Source organism: Erinaceus europaeus, chromosome 3, assembly GCF_950295315.1.
Source record: "Erinaceus europaeus chromosome 3, mEriEur2.1, whole genome shotgun sequence".
In the NCBI taxonomy this organism is placed as follows: domain Eukaryota; kingdom Metazoa; phylum Chordata; class Mammalia; order Eulipotyphla; family Erinaceidae; genus Erinaceus; species Erinaceus europaeus.
In genome coordinates, this window is record NC_080164.1 from 14,680,017 (window position 1) to 14,698,099 (window position 18,083).

Genomic DNA, 18,083 nt, shown 5'->3' on the forward strand with positions numbered 1-18,083 from the left:
AATCTACAGGCTATATATGCTCCTGTATGCCAATGTTGAATCATAAAACATACATATTTTAAATTTATTCACTAAAACCTGTAGGTGAAAAAACAGCATCTAATAAAATGTTGTCAGTCTACACAGAATTTAGAGATCTTATCAGCAGTGTCAGAGAAAGGCATATAATTATTATTCAAGAGCCATAATTATTTTAAATTGAATTTATTGTCTGCTCAAGCATTTACTGCAGGCTTGCTTTGCCCAGTCCTCTGCCTCACATGGCAGATTACAAGTGGAAAGAAAGGTGGCATTTGAAGAAAATGGTATTTATTGTAAAGAAAAATACCTGACCTATACCAGTTGTTTTCAACCACTCACTCAATGGAATCTATTTTATAAAATTCTGATAAATACTTGTTGCTAAGTGATAACAAATAATCATTTTATATTCACAGTGCATTAAAGACAAAACCAGACTATCAGAGTTTAAGTCCAACTGAAAAAGAAAATACTTTACCATATTTCAGCTAAAATAGGAGCTGGCAGACCTGACTGTAAGAAAAAGGTACGTGCTTGATCACCTGAAGACAAAATAATAAAGACAACAATCAAACAGCATGTTAGTAAACAGAATTAGTTCCAAACCTCTGAATAACAGTAATGGCCAATGGTACTATCACTGATGGGATGCATTGGATCGACCTTCTCGTGGTGCATCCCGTGAGTCCCCATTCATTGGGGAAACTGACGATCCTTGCTAGCCGACTGAATCCACATGGATCCCAGTCATTTTCAAAGCCAGCAACAAGCAGCTCCTGACACCTTTCAACCTGACGCTGTTGACTGGCTACGGAAGAAGGGCAAACGCTAGAAGAAGAACTATCACTGATGTAAGTTTTAATTCCAGGGGCCAGGTAGCGGCACACCTAGCAGAGTGTTTAAGTCCCTGGACCCCACTTGAAAGGGGGAAGCTTTTTAAGTGGTGAAGCAGGGCTGCAGGTGTCTCTTTCTCCTCCTCTTTAACTTGCCCTTCCGTCTCAATTTCTCTCTGTCTCTGTCCAAAATAGTAAATAAAATATTTTTAAAGTAAGTTTTAATTCTAATCATTAAGGAATAAATGAAACAAAAATACGTATCTAAAGTCATTTACTTAACTTCAATAAGATTGACTATTTTAAAATAAGAATTTCTGGATCAGGGAGACAGTGAAGCAGGAATACACAGGACTTGCATGGTATAGGTCTCGAGTTTGATTCCCTAACACCATCTATCGCCAGAGTTCAACAGTGCCGTGGTGGGGGGAAGAAGAAGGAGAAGGAGATGGGGAGGGGGAGAAGGAGGAGGAGGAGAAAAAGAAGACAGTAATAAGATAGCAACACACACACAGTAGAGTCCACATGTTACCATTCAGGAGGACCCCCTGGTCCCTACCTGTAAAGGGGAAGCTTCATGACCCTTTAATTATCTTATTTTTTCATAATAGCTGGCCTTTTATTTTAATCACACTTCTATTGACTAAGATTTATAGTTTGAAACATTATATACCTAGAGGAGTTTAAATTAAAAAACTTTCATTTGGGAATGCTGGGAGAAAATTCTCCATGGGTCTGTCAGAATCTTGCAAATGAAAAGAATGCAAGACCCTGACTGTTCTCTACTGGAACTGTTTTTTTCAGGACTGGGCTTGTAGCAAGTAGTCTTTTTTTAATTGTCACTGGGGCATCACTCCTACATGATTCCACTGCTCCTGATGTTTGTTTCTTCCTTTCAAGTTCAGACTGAAAGACAAAGAGGTGACCATAGCACTTCTCCATTTACGGAGTTGCCCTTGGTGCTGTGAACGGTGTTCCCATGTGGTGTCAGAGGCTCAAATCCAGTGTTTGTGCATGGCGGTGTGTGCTCTATGAAGTGGCTATCTCTTGGCCCCTGCTGTGAACTTGAGGGGTGAGATGTCTGTGTCTGAGACAAAGGGCGAGTTCTCTTGCAAAAAATACTGTGTTCTCTGAAGTGCAGTGTTCAGTCCTTTCCCGAAACACTACTAACTGTGTGTGCGTGACCCTTCTTGCCTTTCTTCATTGCTTAGGTGAAGTGGGGCCTAGAGAGGGAGTTGGCTGACAGAGACATGCCAAAGCTCTTGCAGCTAGCCAGCCCCTGAGTAAGGAAGTTCTGTTTCTGACCCAGGAATCGTCCTTCCCCCACCAGTATCCATCAGACAGCAACAAAGGTGTTAATTTGTACGTAGAGTAATCAAATCCAGGCAAGATAGTTATCATTATAGAAATACGGATAGCACTGAATTGCAGACCTGTGACCTTAGGCAAGTTACATAATATGTCTAGGTCTCAGGTTCACCATCTGAAGATATAGGCGATAGTAGTTACCTCACAGGGTAGTTTTGAGGATGAAACAAGAAAACAAAAGAGCACTTCTTCACTGTCTGGGGAGCTCCCCTTCAGAGCTCACATCCGAACTACAGTGTCTGACTTTGCTAAGTATTTGCCGCTGCAGTTACTGTTATTATAAGTAAAGGACTCATGTGCTTGGGCATGGGGAAAGAAGTCTCATTTATAGGGGAAAAAATGTGGAAGACATAACCTAAATTAGTCCTTCCTTGGCTCTGGAGATCTTTTTTTTTTTTTTTTTTAAAAAGCAAGGGGTACCATAGGTAAACAATACTGGTATAGCCTCTCAAAGACTGAGGGCTTATGCTATGAAAAATAGACTCCAGAAAAGAAATTCAAGATTAGGATCAAAGAAGCAGATTGGTCATACAAATCTACTGAATTATTGTAAAATTATACTAGTAACTGGCACTACAGAACAAGAGAGCATTAATACATCTGTCCGGAAGAAGTCTCAGTTATCTTAAGGAAGAAGCTGAAAGCTTCCTAGAAATTGTATTTTTAAATTACTGATTTATAAACAAGAAAGAGACAGAACTAGAACATCCTTTGACCTATGTAGTGCCAGGGATCAAACTCAGGCCCTCCACTTGCAAGTCCTGTGCTCTGCCACTGTGCATTCTCCTGGGTCACTGGAAATAGTTAAAATACAAATGGGACAAATAAACTGAACCTGACAGCTGCCAATTAGCAGACGAGGACATCTTCCACATACCAGACCCAAAATGACAAATTCAGGAAGGATTAAGAAGAAAGCCACTATTTTTTAACTCTGAAATTCAGATTGAAATGCATGTTGTTACTACTTCATAATACAATCTGGATGGCCATCAAACTAAAACTGATCCTAAGGTGTCAGAAGAAAGGAGTCTAGTTCAGGAAGGAAGCACGGATGCGAATGAAGTACCTGTTATGTAACCTCCTGAGGGCTTGAGGTTGTCAAACTGTTTATCATGCTTACTCCGTTCTTCAGAGGTGATGGCCCACATGTTTGGCCCTCCTGAAACACAAGTGAGAGACAGAGAAGTGACAATGTACACACGAGAGTGCTCAAGACGCAGGGCCAACAGTAAATGTGAGTGAGTGTCCTTGAAGGGACAGTACATCATACTTGAGTGACACGAGGGGCAGAATTCTGTCCCCACCGTGTACAGCAGAGCGCAGTCTAAGGCTTTTCCTTCAGCTGTGGGTCTGATGTGTGCTTGAGCATGGATGGCTGACCTCCCGGAAGCTCGCCTGTCAGTGTCCCCTTGGCACGCCAGCCTTGTGGTCGAGCGAGATGTGGCCAGAGTGCGCGGAGGAAATCCAACCTTCCTATCGGTCTCGCCACATCACCCCACTCCTCCTCCCTCTGGTGGGCTTCGCTTTCCTTATATTTCTATTTCCCCGTTCCTGCATCACCATCCACACCTTCTCATTGCCTCTTTTCCCTTATAAGGAGATTCTGACCTCATTGGTCAGCTGGCTACTTCCCCTGCACAGCTACCCCTTTATAAACTTGTAACGGTGTCAATAAAGATGTTCCGTTCCCCGCAATGGGACCCTAAAGAGGTTTGTGTATCGTCCACTGCCACGTGTGCTAGAAGACCCCTTTAGCGAGCTCGCTCCTGCCTCTGCTAGCCCTAGGTTCCCTGATCTCTGTCTGTCTCCTGGTGGCCAACAGGCCAGACAAAGAAGTGGGAGCCGGGCTGGCTCGTTCCCCTGAGGAACCCCGACACTTCAGTCACTCAGCTGACATATACTAAATAAATACTGTATACCAAACACTGGAAGTAAAGTGATGAATAAAATTTTACTCTGAACCTCAAGGGACTCTTTTTTTAAAAAAGACTTTTCTTTTTTTTTTTTACTATTTATTCCCTTCTGTTGCCCTTGTTGTTTCATTGTTGTAGTTACTGTTGTCGTTGTGGGATAGGACAGAGAGAAATGGAGAGAGGAGGGGAAGACAGAGAGGGGGAGAGAAAGATAGACACCTGCAGACCTGCTTCACCGCCTGTGAAGCGACTCCCCTGCAGGTGGGGAGTCAGGGGCTCGAACCGGGATCCATATGCCTGTCCTTGCGCTTTGCGCCACCTGCACTTAACCTGCTGCACTACAGCCTGACTCCCTCAAGGGATTCTTAACTCTAAGAAAACAGCTATCAACAATCATGTTAATCCGCAAAGAATCCTACGTGTTTGTGTGTGTGTATGTATATGTATATATATATATATATATATATATATATATATATATATATATATATATATATATATATATTTACACTGAGTTAGACACAGCAAGGATAAGAGAATGTACGAGGCAAGGCTGAGGCAGAGCCCTGCAGCTTGGTTTGAATTATGCCACGTGGACAGGTGGGATGAGAGCATATCACACAAAGACAGCATAGGATGAGAGAAAATAACAGCTTCTGCGCTGAGCAGACCAGTGGCTGAAGCACCATATGAGTGTGAGAAAGTGCTAAGAAATATGTAACATCAACTGTTAAGGGTCTTTAAAAAACCATCCTGGGGAAGTGGACCTCATTCTGAAAGTTACATAGAGACAGCTATACTTTACTACACATTCTGCTTAATACGGACCAAACCAGGAGCCTCAGGCGTGCAGGTCCCATACTCTACCAGCTGAGTTATTTCCCTGGCCTCTTGGAGTAATTTTAGATTTACAGGAAAAGTGGTAAAGATAGTAGAATTCCAAAATATACATTCACTCAGTTTTCACTTAGTCAGCAAATTATCTAACCATTGTACAACTGTCACGAACAGCACACTACTTACTGCTAGCTAAGCTGACTGTCCTTACCAGCCAGCTGGTAAACCCCAATGCAACTGGGCACTCAGTGGAGACAGCATGAGCCTCTGTGACTGGCATTTTACCCAATGGAGCCTCTAGCATGGGAAGCAGCTTCTACCCACAGGTCCCTTTGAGGTCTGAGTACTTGGGCCATGGAGGCCTTAGTTCTGTTTGGGTGTGGATCCACTTTAGTTGCACGATTAGGTGAGCAGAAACCTCAAGGCCTTGTCTGCCAAGTAGAAATGATACATTCCACTGTCACTGGTCACCTCCATCAGGAACAACATAATGGATCCCTCTGTGGGCCCCTACAGGAGCTTGCCCTCAATGTGGATCAACAATGGTAGAAAACGTTCCACTCTCAGAAGGGAGACTGAATAACATACTCTACCTTCCACCCAAGGAAGATGGGTCCTGAAATTAGTGCGGCCTGGTATGCTCCTAGCCATGACCACAGAATGTGAGCTCAGACCTACAGGGATGCAGAGGTTACACAGGCTCCTGCACTGACTATGAGCCCCAGATCAAATCAGTAGGGTTTATAGTCAACAATATTTATACACTTTTCCCATATTTGGGAGCTGCTCTCTTCCCTGATCCAGCTTTCTGATCCAGCTTTCTAATCCTTTTTACAACCCAGACAATAACTTGGGTCCATCTGCATATCATATGTCAGGCTCAGGAAAAAACTAGTAAAGTCATGGCCCCCTTGGAATAGACCTAAAATTGACCTACTAGCTTTTTCCAAAAACAGAGACCCCAAATCTTCATCTGCAATATTCTTGCTTGTAAGGTCAAGATTAGTCACCAATTTGTTCTGCTTTCTAGCTTAACTCTTTCAGCCACCAGGTTTTAGATGCTACCATAATACCCCTCTTATCCTATGGTCTTGTCAGTATTTCCATTCTATAAATAAAAATTATATAAATTAAAAAAAAAAAAACACAGACAGATTGGTCCCAACAGCCTCTTGGCTTCACATGCAGCTTTGCCTTTGGGGGCAGCCTTTATTGCCACTCCACTGTCTGAAGCAGAGCTACCAGACTAGCAGAGTCCCAGAAACATGTGGTCTGGCTCAGTAACGGCTTAGAGAAGCGGAAAGTCACACTGGAGTCTGCTAGGCTTCCTTGACTATTCAGAATCACAGCCGTCGCATTCAGCGTGCAGAACTCAGATTCTTGGGTGGTGGAGACAGCATAATGGTTATGCAAAAAGACTTTCATGTCTGAGGCTTCAAGGTCCTAGGTTCAGTCCCCTGCACCACTATAAGCCAGAACTGAGCAGTGCTCTGGTAGAAGAAACAACAAGAAAAAAAAAAAAAAAAAAAACCCTCAGATTCCTTAGTTGCCGTTAACAGTCCAGTTGTGCGGTCTGCCATTTAGAAAATTACAAGCAACAGAGTCACTTTCAGAATAGAAGTCAGACTCTACAGGATGGTTTTCAAGACCCTTTACAATGAATTTTTACCTATTTCTCACCACGTCTCACACTAACATGGTGCTTCAGTCACTAGTCTACTCACTGGAGCTGCAAACTGGAAACAAAGTTGTTCAACTGCCACCAGGTTTATCTCTGGGGCTTAGTGTCAGCACTACAAATCCAGGGCTCCCAGTGGCTATTTTTCCTGTTGGTTTTATTTGGTAGGACAGTCAGAAACTGAAAGGGAAGAGGAGAAGATAGGGAGAGCGACAGACAGACAGCTGCAAGCCTGCTTCACTGCTCGTGTCTCCCTTCAGGTGGGGACCCTGGGCTCCAGCCAGAGTCCTTGTATATGACAATGTGGTGACGGGTGTGCTCAGACGGGATGCGCCAGCGCCCGGCCCTCCTGAAAACAATTTTAACGCTAACTGAATGGTCTGTGTCTTTTTTTTTTGTTTTGCCTTCAGGGTTATCACTGGGGATTGGTGCCTGCACTATGAATCCACTGCTCCTGGAGGCTATTTTTTCCCTTTTGTTGCCCTTGCAGTTTATTGTTGCTGTTATTGCCGTTCGATAGGACAGAAACTGAGAGAGGAGGGCAAGGCAGAGGGGGGAAGAGAAAGACACTTGCAGACCTGCTTCACCGCTTGTGAAGCGACGCCCCTGCAGGTGGGGACCCGGGGGCTCAAACCGGAATCCTTAACGTGGGTCCTTGCACTTTGCGCCACGTGCACTAACTAGCTGCGCTACTGCCTGACCCCCCAGTCTGTCTTCTATGTAGGTATCCATAATAAGGCCCATTCTCTGATTAACACTGAAATCAAACTCCTGAACAAATCGAATTTTGTTCCAATGCAGAGGATGCCACTGCACACTACGCTTATGGTGTGTGTGTGTGTGTGTTGGTGTGTGTACACACATGTCCACATACATCATCCTACCCTTGTGCAGGAACATACACAAGCTCTCACTGCACGAGGTCTCCCACTGTCTCCCGCAGGCTGATTGCAACTGATTTTTGTTCCCTGTCTCAGGCTATTGTTGGTGTACCGAACCGCTGACACTTTTCAGATTACCAATCAGCCCACGATGGCCCACACACGCTTTCATATCCCCTGAAACTAGCATTCCATTTGTTCCGCTTTCTGGATCACTTTTCTCTGACCCTGACCTTTTATTTACTATGTACCTGTGCCCGGTTCCACTTCTATTGCCACCTTCTGATCCATACACATTAAAATAAGACAATGTGGCTATCATCAGAAAGGAACCATCACTACCTCTCAGCTACTTCCTACCCAGAGATCAGGACTGACAGGGTGGGTGACTTATGGGGGACACACAAGACCATGTGAAAACTCAAGATTCTACCCTGACCTGCTATGGGGGGGGGTGTATCTTTCTTTTTTTTTTTTAATTTCTTTATCAGGGAGTTAATATTTTACATTCAACAGTAAATACTATAGTTTGTACATGCATAATATTTCCCAGTTTTCCATATAACAATACAACCCCCACTAGGTCCTCTGTCATCCTTCTTGGATCTGTATTCTCCCCCCCCACCCACCCCAGAGTCTTTCACTTTGGTTATCTTTCTTACTTCTACAGCAGCTGTGGACAAGTGTGCTGGGACACCCTGTGGGTGGCAGCTGGGCTAAAAGGGAACCTAGAGAATCCAAGGTTAAATCTGATTAAGGTTTTAAATCTGAAATGTTCTTATCCCCTCTGCGCCTCACCCATTAAATCCCTGGGAAGCAGTTTCAGTGGTAGTTAAGTGGGACATTCAGCTTTGTGGCGGTGGATGGAGAGCACAAAGCAGCCGTCTGCGGAGGAAGTCCGCTTGGCCCCAGGAGGTGTGGGGCTGGGAGAGGCCAAGTGGCGTTTGCTCTTTCAGAGTTGCTCCTGGAGCTTCCTTCCCCAAAGAAAAAGCACCGTGTGGCTCCTCTACACAGTCAGAAGCACCCTGAACTGAGCTAGTCACCAAGTCTGCCACCCCATTCCAGAGGGCACTGGCTTCTAGTTGCTCCTGACTCAGTCTTGGTGGGCGTTTTCTGGACCCCAGGACACCTCAGCTCCAAGTGTGTGAATTTCCTGCCTCTCCAAACTCCTCCGTGTGTGTGTGTGTGTGTGTGTGTGTGTGTGTGTGTGTGTGTGTGTGTGTGTTTAGTCCTGGAAAGGACTTCCCTGCAGTAAGAGCAATGCCTCCACCCACTGCTTGGTAGGCTCTTGGGCCCACACCAGCTTCCTTTCCATCCCTGGGTGGTACAGAGCTTTCTTTTTGCTAGCTTTTACCCAGCAACATGTCTCTGGCTGTCCTTAGGATGCACCTTGGTTGTTTATCTCCCACTGTCTTATGACTTCTGCTCCCAGGAGTTGGGCAGTGGTGCAACTGGTTAAGCGCACATGGCACAAAGTGCAAGGACCGGCCTAAGGATCCTGGTTCAAGCTCCCGGCTCCCCACCTGCAGGGGAGTCGCTTCACAGGTGGTGAAGCAGGTCTGCAGGTGTCTGTCTTTCTCTCCCCCTCTCTGTCTTCCCCTCCTCTCTCCATTTCTCTCTGTCCTATCCAACAATGACATCAATCATAACTACAACAACAAAACAACAAGGGCAACAAAAGGGAATAAATAATAACAAATAAGTATTTTTTTAAAAAAGACTTCTGCTCCAAAGGAGAAAGATTGCAGAAGCTGCAGGGCTCTGTGACCCCTAACAGCTGCCAGCAGTGCTGAGGCGAGGCTCCTTCTCTATCCTGCGGTCTGCACAATCCCCAGCCTCCCTGGTGAGCAGCTGGTTGATAACCACAGGAAAGCCTGGTAAGCTCCTGCTTTGTCTGCAGCCCCAGCTATTCCAGACTTGCTAGCCCTGACCCATCCTTTGATGGTTCACTAAACTGATTTCTGCAGCAAATCCTCTACTTTCCTTGGAGCCCTGTTGGCCTGCATAAGGCTTGAGGTTGGTTCTGTGGAAAGTCACTCCAAAGGCTTTGGTGGAGACTGCAAACCTTTTGATAGGCTGTCAGTCCCTTATTCCACCTTGGTGAAGCCGGTCTTGACTCTAGGGTAATTCTGAAAGCATCAGTCCATCCACACAGCAGACAGGGCCCTCCTGTGTCTGTGCTGAATCCAAACCAACTGGCTTCATGGTCTCTGCAAGGAAGCTCTGCAAGGTTCCTGGCAGAATGACTTTTGTACTTCTTACAACTACCCCAGAAAAATATATACTTAAAGTTGTTTATGTGTGTGTGTGTGGGGGGGGGGTGAATGTTTGTTTTTGTATAATATAAATGGCATCTAGGAAGGAAAAGGAAGAAAGCAGGGGTTTAAATTACTGATTTGAAATAAGACTTAAGCCTAAGTTAAAAGCATGTATCTCAACAGGAACAAAGCAACTCCAGAAAAACAAGTGGTCAACAAAACAAAGAGCCAAGAACCCCACTGGGAGACAGGGAATAAAGACAGCAGCCCAAAAGGTCATGGGTTTTGGTTTTGTTTTTATTGTATATGATGCCAGGGCATGGATTCAGGGCCTTATATGTGTGTGTGCATGGCATTACTGAGCAGCCTACTGGCCCAAATTTCTGTTCTTTATTTTTGAGGGGGGGGGGGGGAAGAAGTGGGGTAGGGATAGAGAGAAAGGGACAGGAAGAGAGAGAGAGGGACAGAGGGAGCAAGAGAGAAAGGGAAAGAAATGGAAAGGAGAAAGGAAGGGAAAGGGGAGGGGAAAGAGGAGGGGAGGGGAGGGGAGAGGGGAGGGGAGAGAGGGGAAGGGAGGGGAAGGGAGGGGAAGGAAGGGAAGGGAAGGGAGGGAGGGGAACGGAGGGGAGGCAAGCAGAGCACAGCAATAGAGCAAGTACATCATGGCTTCACCGTGCACAAGCACAGAATTCCCTTGTTCTGTCCATGGTGCTCCTGTGTGGTGCCAGGGTCTGAACTCAGGGCCTTGCACATGGTAAGGCATAAATTCTACAGGGTGAACTGACTCACAATCCTGAAAGAATTGAAGCTTTAAAGACACAATGGTAGGTGTGGTATGGAATTGTGCCCTGTAATCTTACACTATTGCAACCCACTACTAATTACCAATAAGAAAGTTTTTTTTTAAAAGCAGTGGGCAGTTTTTAATAAAGACATTGCAGTAGGGGCTGGGAAGTGGCACACCTGGTTGAGCATGCATTACAATGTGAAAGGACCCGGGTTCAAGCTGTCTGTTCCTGCCTGCTGGGAAAAAGCATAATCCTCCTCATCTTTTTCCTTATCTAGCTGTCATTAAGAGTGGCTTGGGGGTCGGGCGGTGGCGCAGTGGGTTAAGCACATGTGGCACAAAGCGCAGGTGTTGTTAAAATTTCTGAGGCTCTTGCCGGGCCGGCTAGCTTCACGGTGGTGAACAGAGACGCGGAGACAACGGCTGGGCAGGGCAGCTGTATTTCTTTATTCAGGAACAACAATTCACAAACTAAGACAAACTAATCACCAAACAGAACTCTGCTGTCTCTTTGCGGCGGCGCAAGCACTCTCTCTTTTACTCTGGAACTCAGGAACCCTCTCCCTTACTCTCGAACTCAGAAACTCTCGCACTCTCGCACTCTCGAACTCCGGAACTCAGGAACTCTGTCTCTGGGGAACTCAGGAACTCTCGGACTCCGGAACCCTCTCCCAGGGTCCCTTGGGGCGGGGCCAAGCAGGCCCGAAATTAACAGGACTCATCCAATTCTCTTGGAGGGGGAGGGCTAGAACAAGCCAATGTAAAGCATACGACAATTCCCCCTTTTCTTTTTAACTAAATGACTATAGTATCAAGGGTGTGGGGTGAACAGAAACATATATAACCAAAACCAGCATGTTGCCAAGGGAAGGCCTGAGGGGGCCATATCTGAAAAAAAAACATTGTCGTATGCTTTACATTGGCTTGTTCTAGCCCTCCCCCTCCAAGAGAATTGGATGAGTCCTGTTAATTTCGCGGGCCTGCTTGGCCCCGCCCCAAGGGACCCTGGGAGAGGGTTCCGGAGTCCGAGAGTTCCTGAGTTCCCCAGTGACAGAGTTCCTGAGTTCCAGAGTTCGAGAGTTTGAGGGTTACAGAGTAAGAGAGAGTTCCAGTGTGCCAGAGTTTCAGAGGGTTCCCGAGTACGAGAGTTCATGAGTTCGAGAGTAAGGGAGAGGGTTCCTGAGTTCCCCAGTGACAGAGTTCCTGAGTTCCGGAGTTTGAGAGTGCTAGAGTGGGAGAGTTTCTGAGTTCGAGAGTAAGGGAGAGGGTTCCTGAGTTCCAGAGTAAAAGAGAGAGTGCTTGCGCCGCCGCAAAGAGACAGCAGAGTTCTGTTTGGTGATTAGTTTGTCTTAGTTTGTGAATCGTTGTTCCTGAATAAAGAAATACAGCTGCCCTGCCCAGCCGTTGTCTCCGCGTCTCTGTTACCCGCCGTGAAGCTAGCTGGAGCCATCCGGAATTCTAACAACACGCAGGGACCAGCGTAAGGATCCCGGTTCGAGCCCCCGGCTCCCCACCTGCAGGGGAGTCGCTTCACAGGCGGTGAAGCAGGTCTGCAGGTGTCTATCTTTCTCTCCCCTTCTCTGTCTTCCCCTCCTCTCTCCATTTCTCTCTGTCCTATCCAACAACGAATTGTGTCAACAAGGGCAATAATAATAACCACAACGAAGCTACAACAAGGGCAAGAAAAGGGGGGGAAAATGGCCTCCAGGAGCGGTGGATTCATGATGCAGGCACCGAGCCCAGCAATAACCCTGGAGGAGGAAAAAAAAAAAAAAAAGAGTGGCTTATGGGGGATGGGTGGTGGCGCACCTGACTGAGTGCTTATGTTACAATGTGCAAGGACCCAGGTGTGAGCTCCCAGGCCCCACCTGCAGGGGAAAGACTTGCAAGCGGTGAGGCAGTGCAGTAGGTGTGAGTCTCTCTCTCCCTCTATCTGCCCCACCCTATTTCTAGCCGTCTCTATCCAATAAATATAATAAAGATAATTTTTTAAAAAGAGTGGCATATCTATCAAAGTCAATGATTATCAGAGAAATGCAAATAAAGACAACAATTCAATACAACTTCACCTCTGTGAGAAAGAATAGCAACAACAAATACTGGAGAGGTTGTGGGGTAATGGAATCTTCCTACACTGCTGGGGGGAATGTAAATTGGCCCAACCCCTGTGGAGAACAGTCTGGAGAACTCTCAGAAGGCTAGAGAGGTGGACCTACCCTATGACCCTGCAATTCCTCTCCTGGGGATATATCGCAAGGAAACAAACCCACCCATCCAAAGAGATCTGTATATACCTATGTTCATAGCAGCACCATGTGTAATAGCCAAAACCTGGAAGGAATCCAACAACTGATGAGTGGCTGAGAAAGTTGTGGTCTCTATACACAATGGAATACTTCTTAGCTATTACCAATAATGAAGTCACCCTCTTAACTCCATCTTGGATGGAGCTTGAAGAAAGCATATTAAGCAAAATAAGCCAGAAAGAGAAGGTTGAACATGGGATGATCTCACTCATGGGTAGAACTTGAGAAACAAAAAGAGAAAGGGGAAACGCAAAGAACTCTGAGTGGATTTGGTGTATTGTAGCAAAGTAAGAGACTGGGAAGAGAGTGGGCTGGCAAGTGGGTGCTTTGGTGTCCCGGTGCATGGTGGTGGGAAAGGACCATGGACAGGGATGAAAACGTTTTGCAGACGCCTTTCATGGTGAGGTGAGAAACTGTGCCCATGTATCAACAACTGTACAGTAAACCACTAACCCACCCAATAAGAGGAAGGGGAAAAAAAAGAACAAATTCCAATTTCCAATGTTCCTGCTAAGGTTTAATGTTCTTGGTGTTGGGTTGCGAGTCACAGGAGAGAGAAAAGACCAGGAACTCATGGAGGAGCGGGAATGAGAATCTTTATTCACACGGACGCCCCAGAGTTGGGTGTGAGCACAGCGATTTAGGCCATGCGGAGCTAGCAAAATGGCTGCCTCCCACTATGCCCACCAGCCCTTCTCCAGGTCAGGAAGTGGAAGAGAAAAGGGACGAAACTGATACAGCAGCGGGTGTTATAGGGTAAAAACCGGAAGTGGCAAGTTGGAAATGGAAATGGCTAGGAAAGGGGCTGGAGAGAGGCAAAAGGCATGCTGGGAAGGTGAAAGTGTCCTGTTGCGATGGCTTTAACTGAATTAGCAATACCCTGAGAGGACAAAGTGGTGGGGATCTTTCAGGCAAAACAATGATTATGTAAGCAAAGCAGGGGGGCTGGCTTTAAGGCCCAACACGGGTTAATTACCTAGGAAGCATTAGGAGGAATCAAAATCTATTAGTGGAGACCAGTTAGAGCAGCATCTGTGGACCAAGTGATGGTGATGATGTCCTAGTTTCTTTCTTCCTTTCTTTCTTTCTTTCTTTCTTTTTGCCTCCAAAGTTATTGCTGGGCTCAGTGCCTGCACTACAAATCCACTGCTCCTGGAGGTTTTTTTTTCTTTCCTCCTTTTTGTTGCCCTTGTTGTTTGCATTGTTGTTGTTGCTATTATTATTGTTGTTGCTGTTGGATAAGACAGAGAGAAATCGAGAGAGATGAGGAAGACAGAGAGGGGGAGAGACAGACAGACACCTGCAGAACTGCTTCATCACCCATGAAGCAACCCCCCTGCAGGTGGGGAGCCAGGTTCTCGAACTGGGATCCTTACTCCGGTCTCTACGATTTGCGCCATGTGCACTACACTGGTTTCTTAGTTTTAAATGCTCTCCAGGTGATTCTAGAACCACAGTCCTACAGGGTTGGGACTGTTCCTCGTACCCCTCTTCTTTTTATCCTTCTGCTGAATATCCTGCTTTGCCACTAGCATTCCAGTCCGCAGGTACACGGTGCTTCCAAAGACACCACCAGAGCATCATTCAGTGTCTGAAAACTCTTTCTCTGAAGGCCGGGCAACCATCTGTCAAGTCCACGCTACTGAAGTAGGAGTTATTTTCACCTTCCTCACTTCTGTCATATAAAGGTGCAGTTTTTTTTTAAATCTCTTTATTAATCAGACAGAGCAACCAGAAATCGAGAAGGTAGGGAGTGACAGAGAGGGGAAGAGACAGAGAGACACCTGCAACAATGCTTCACCACTCACAAAGCTTTCCCCATGCAGGTGGGGACCGGGGACTCGAACCTGGGTCCTTGTGCACTGTAACATGTGCGCTCAACCAGATGTGCCACCACCTCAGATTTTCTTCAACACCTGTTATTTCTACTGCTCTCTCAGTGCTTAACCGAGTCATCTCAGAAAAGCAGCCTCCTCTCTTTCTCAGTTATTATTTCATTTCATTTTGTATGCACTGTCAGAGAATGAATCAAGAGCTATTTTTTAAATTATTATTCTGTATTTTTGAGAAAGACCGAGAGAGAGAGAGATTGCAAAGCATTGTTCTTTCATACATGGAGCTCCCTTGGTGTTGTCCATACTGTTTCCATATGATACTGGGGATTAAATGCAGGCCTTCACACATGATCACATGTGCATTTTACCTGACTGAGTTATTTCCAAGTCTTGAAATAATGTGCTTGAGGAGTTGTTTGTGGCCATGGAAGTGCCTTGTGAGGTAGGTAGAGTGCACGCTTTGCATGCATGTGGTCTTGGGTTTGATCCCTACCACCACAGATAACCAAGCGCTGCTCTGATTTTTCTCTCCAACCACCTGCATAAGGTAAGTGTTTTTTCTCAATGGGTTTTTGTTTGTTTGTTTGTTTCAACTGAGGCCTGGCACATGGTACAGAGCAAGTGAAACCTTGGATTCTCAAGCATGAGGTACTGAGTTCAAACCCCAGCATATCATGTGCCAGAGTGATGTTCTGGTTTTCTCATTAACAAATGCATCTTTAACATTTTGGGGGGGGGCAGGGGGTACATAGCACAATGGTTATGCAAACAGACTTTCATGCCTGAGGCTCCAAAGCCCCAGGTTCCATTCCCTGAACCACCATAAGCCAGAGCTGAGCAGTGCTCTGGTAGAAAAAAATCAAAAATCTTGAACACTAATTATAAACCAAATAGGTGAAAAAAATATAGCACTGCTATAAACTTATAAAGACATGACTAGGAGGAAAAACACAGCAAAGACCAAAGATGAGAGCAATGCTGCTGCTGTGGCCCTATCTCCATAGGTTAACAGGATAACCTGCAGGGATAACAATCTCACTCAACGCTTGACCTGAGCTCCCTTGGCCCTGTCTGCTGCCAGTCCTGCCACCCTCTTACATTACAAACCTGACCTTCCCAGGTCCAGGGCAGTTGTCTCTCCCTCCAAGAGGTCCTGACACCTGCAGGTCAAATTAATTGTTTCTTCCTCAAGACCTTCAAGAAGCTTTTCCTTGTCCTACAGAGCACTCAGAAGGGTGTGTAATTGTTTTCTGCCCATCTGTTCTATCACAGGACGAGCTCCTGGAGGGCAGGAGCTTGTATGTTTATCTTTCTCTCCTCAGAACCAGCAGAATACCCGGGAATAGAGCAAACGCTCAGTACTGACTGCTGAATAAATGTTTCAATGAATACAAGAAGGAGTGGAGGCAAAATCAAGAGGGCAGATGAGAACTAGGGGGAACATGAGAGTCACCTACAAATCTTTTCGTTGCTTATGCATCCTTCACCCCCACCCTCCATCCCATCATCAGGCCTTCACTGCTCTGAACTGATTTTAGAGACAGAGATAGGGCGTGTGCGTGCGTGTGTGCGTGCGTGCGTGCGTGCGTGTATGCGTGCGTGCGTGTGTGCGTGCGTGTGTGCGTGCGTGCGTGTGTGCGTGCGTCCATAGCAATAAAGCCTCCCTCCAGTGTGTTGAAGGCCAGGCTGCACATACGGCACAGCTGCACAGTATGCAGGTGAACGGCTGCCAGCCTGTAGGTGTCTCCACCCACATGCTCAAGTTCGCTCAGTATGGCTGACAGTCATCGTTTCATTTCTGACCACCTTTTCCGTTTACTATGCTCCTGCCAGCCAGAAATCAAATCTGTCTACAAACTCATACATATTTGCTGGTTATATTACATGAAAACCTGCCTTACAAAGTTGTTTCCAGAAGTAAATACCATAGAAAAATAGATTCAAATATAACTTTAAAGACTAAGATAAATTTAATTTAATTCTTAGCCATAAATCATTGATTTAAAAAAAAAAATCTAAAAACATCCTCCTTTAAAGACAAGTTTTAGGATTCATGTTAAAAATAAAGAGACAGATGTACTGAGGAATTAAGGTTTTAAAATAGCTAAACCTACACACTTTCTAAAGAAAGGAGTATCACACATATAGTAAAAAACAGACTTGGCTTATCAGTTTATTATTACAAAATGAGCTGCCATGATTCTCATGACTAGGAAGGCAAGCTGTGTACTTATACGACAGATTTTCTCTGGTATGACTTGGAAAAAAAAATGATGTTACAAAAATGACCAACGAGCAGGGAACAGCTCACCTTTTCCTGAATCCTAACGATATCACAGGCTTTATATGCAGCGACTCACTAACTCACACTCGCCTTATAATGAGCTACTGTTACTCTCAGAGCCCACAGTGGTCAAGTATCTTGCTCAAGGTCACACAACTAAGAAGTGGCCACACTGAGATCAGAAGCCAGAAGCTTGAACTCTGCACTGCATGGTCACTCAGTAAGCATGGTGAGAAGCGTTACCACCGGGAGAAAGACCAACCAACTCAGCAAGGTCGCTGTAAAGATGACACGTGACATGAAATATGTCTGTGGTCTATTAAATTACCCAAATAAGAGAATGCAACTCAACAAGACAATCCATCTGCCTGGCAAAATGGGCAAACGATGTGAATAGAGAGGTGGGAGAAAGCTCACTCGGTCGAGTGTACACTTTACCACACGCAAGAATTCGAAGCCCATGGCCACCACAGGAAGCACCTGCATGAGGGGAGTCATGGAGTGGTGCCATGGTGTCTCTCCTTCTCTCTCTAGCTGTGTCTCCCTCTTACTCACCCTCCTTGGAAAATAAAATCTGCCAGAAAACACACACACACACAACAACAACAACAACAACAACAACAACAACAACTGAACAGACACACTGAAAATGTCTAAATGGAAAATAAGCAGATGTTCATCTGGAGAGATGGCATACAGGCTGTGCAAAAGACTTTCAAGCCTGAGACTCCTGAAGTCCCAGGTTCAATCCCCAGCACCACATAAGCCAGAGCTGAGAAGTGCTCTGGTGTCTCTCTTCATCTCTTTCTCTATACGGTCATTAAAATAAAAAATATAACGTTCTTAAAAGATGTCCAATGTCACTGACTATCAGGAAAATGCATACTAAAACCACAGTAAGGTCCAGAGATGGCTCACCAGGCAGGGTGGATGCTTTGCCCCGTGAGTGGCATAGTTCAAGCCCAACACCACCTGTGAGGTGCCATGGTGCTGGGGAACACCCTGCCGCTGTGGAGCTGTCCCTTCCTCTCTACTTGCCTCGCTACCGGAGCTACAACACAAGCAAGCAAGCAAATGAC

General features: G+C 45.7%; 1 protein-coding gene across 1 annotated transcript in view; it reads right to left on the reverse strand.

Moving 5' to 3' along the window:
• Positions 1 to 18,083, reverse strand: part of ITSN2 (intersectin 2) — a 166,931-nt gene that overhangs the window by 105,520 nt on the left and 43,328 nt on the right. Inside the window, exons 4-5 of the mRNA XM_060188414.1 lie at positions 3,292 to 3,384; positions 500 to 563 (exon numbers count right to left, since the gene is read on the reverse strand). Of these exons, the coding sequence (XP_060044397.1) occupies positions 500 to 563; positions 3,292 to 3,384 (157 nt within the window). The remainder of the gene's footprint in view (positions 1 to 499; positions 564 to 3,291; positions 3,385 to 18,083) is intronic.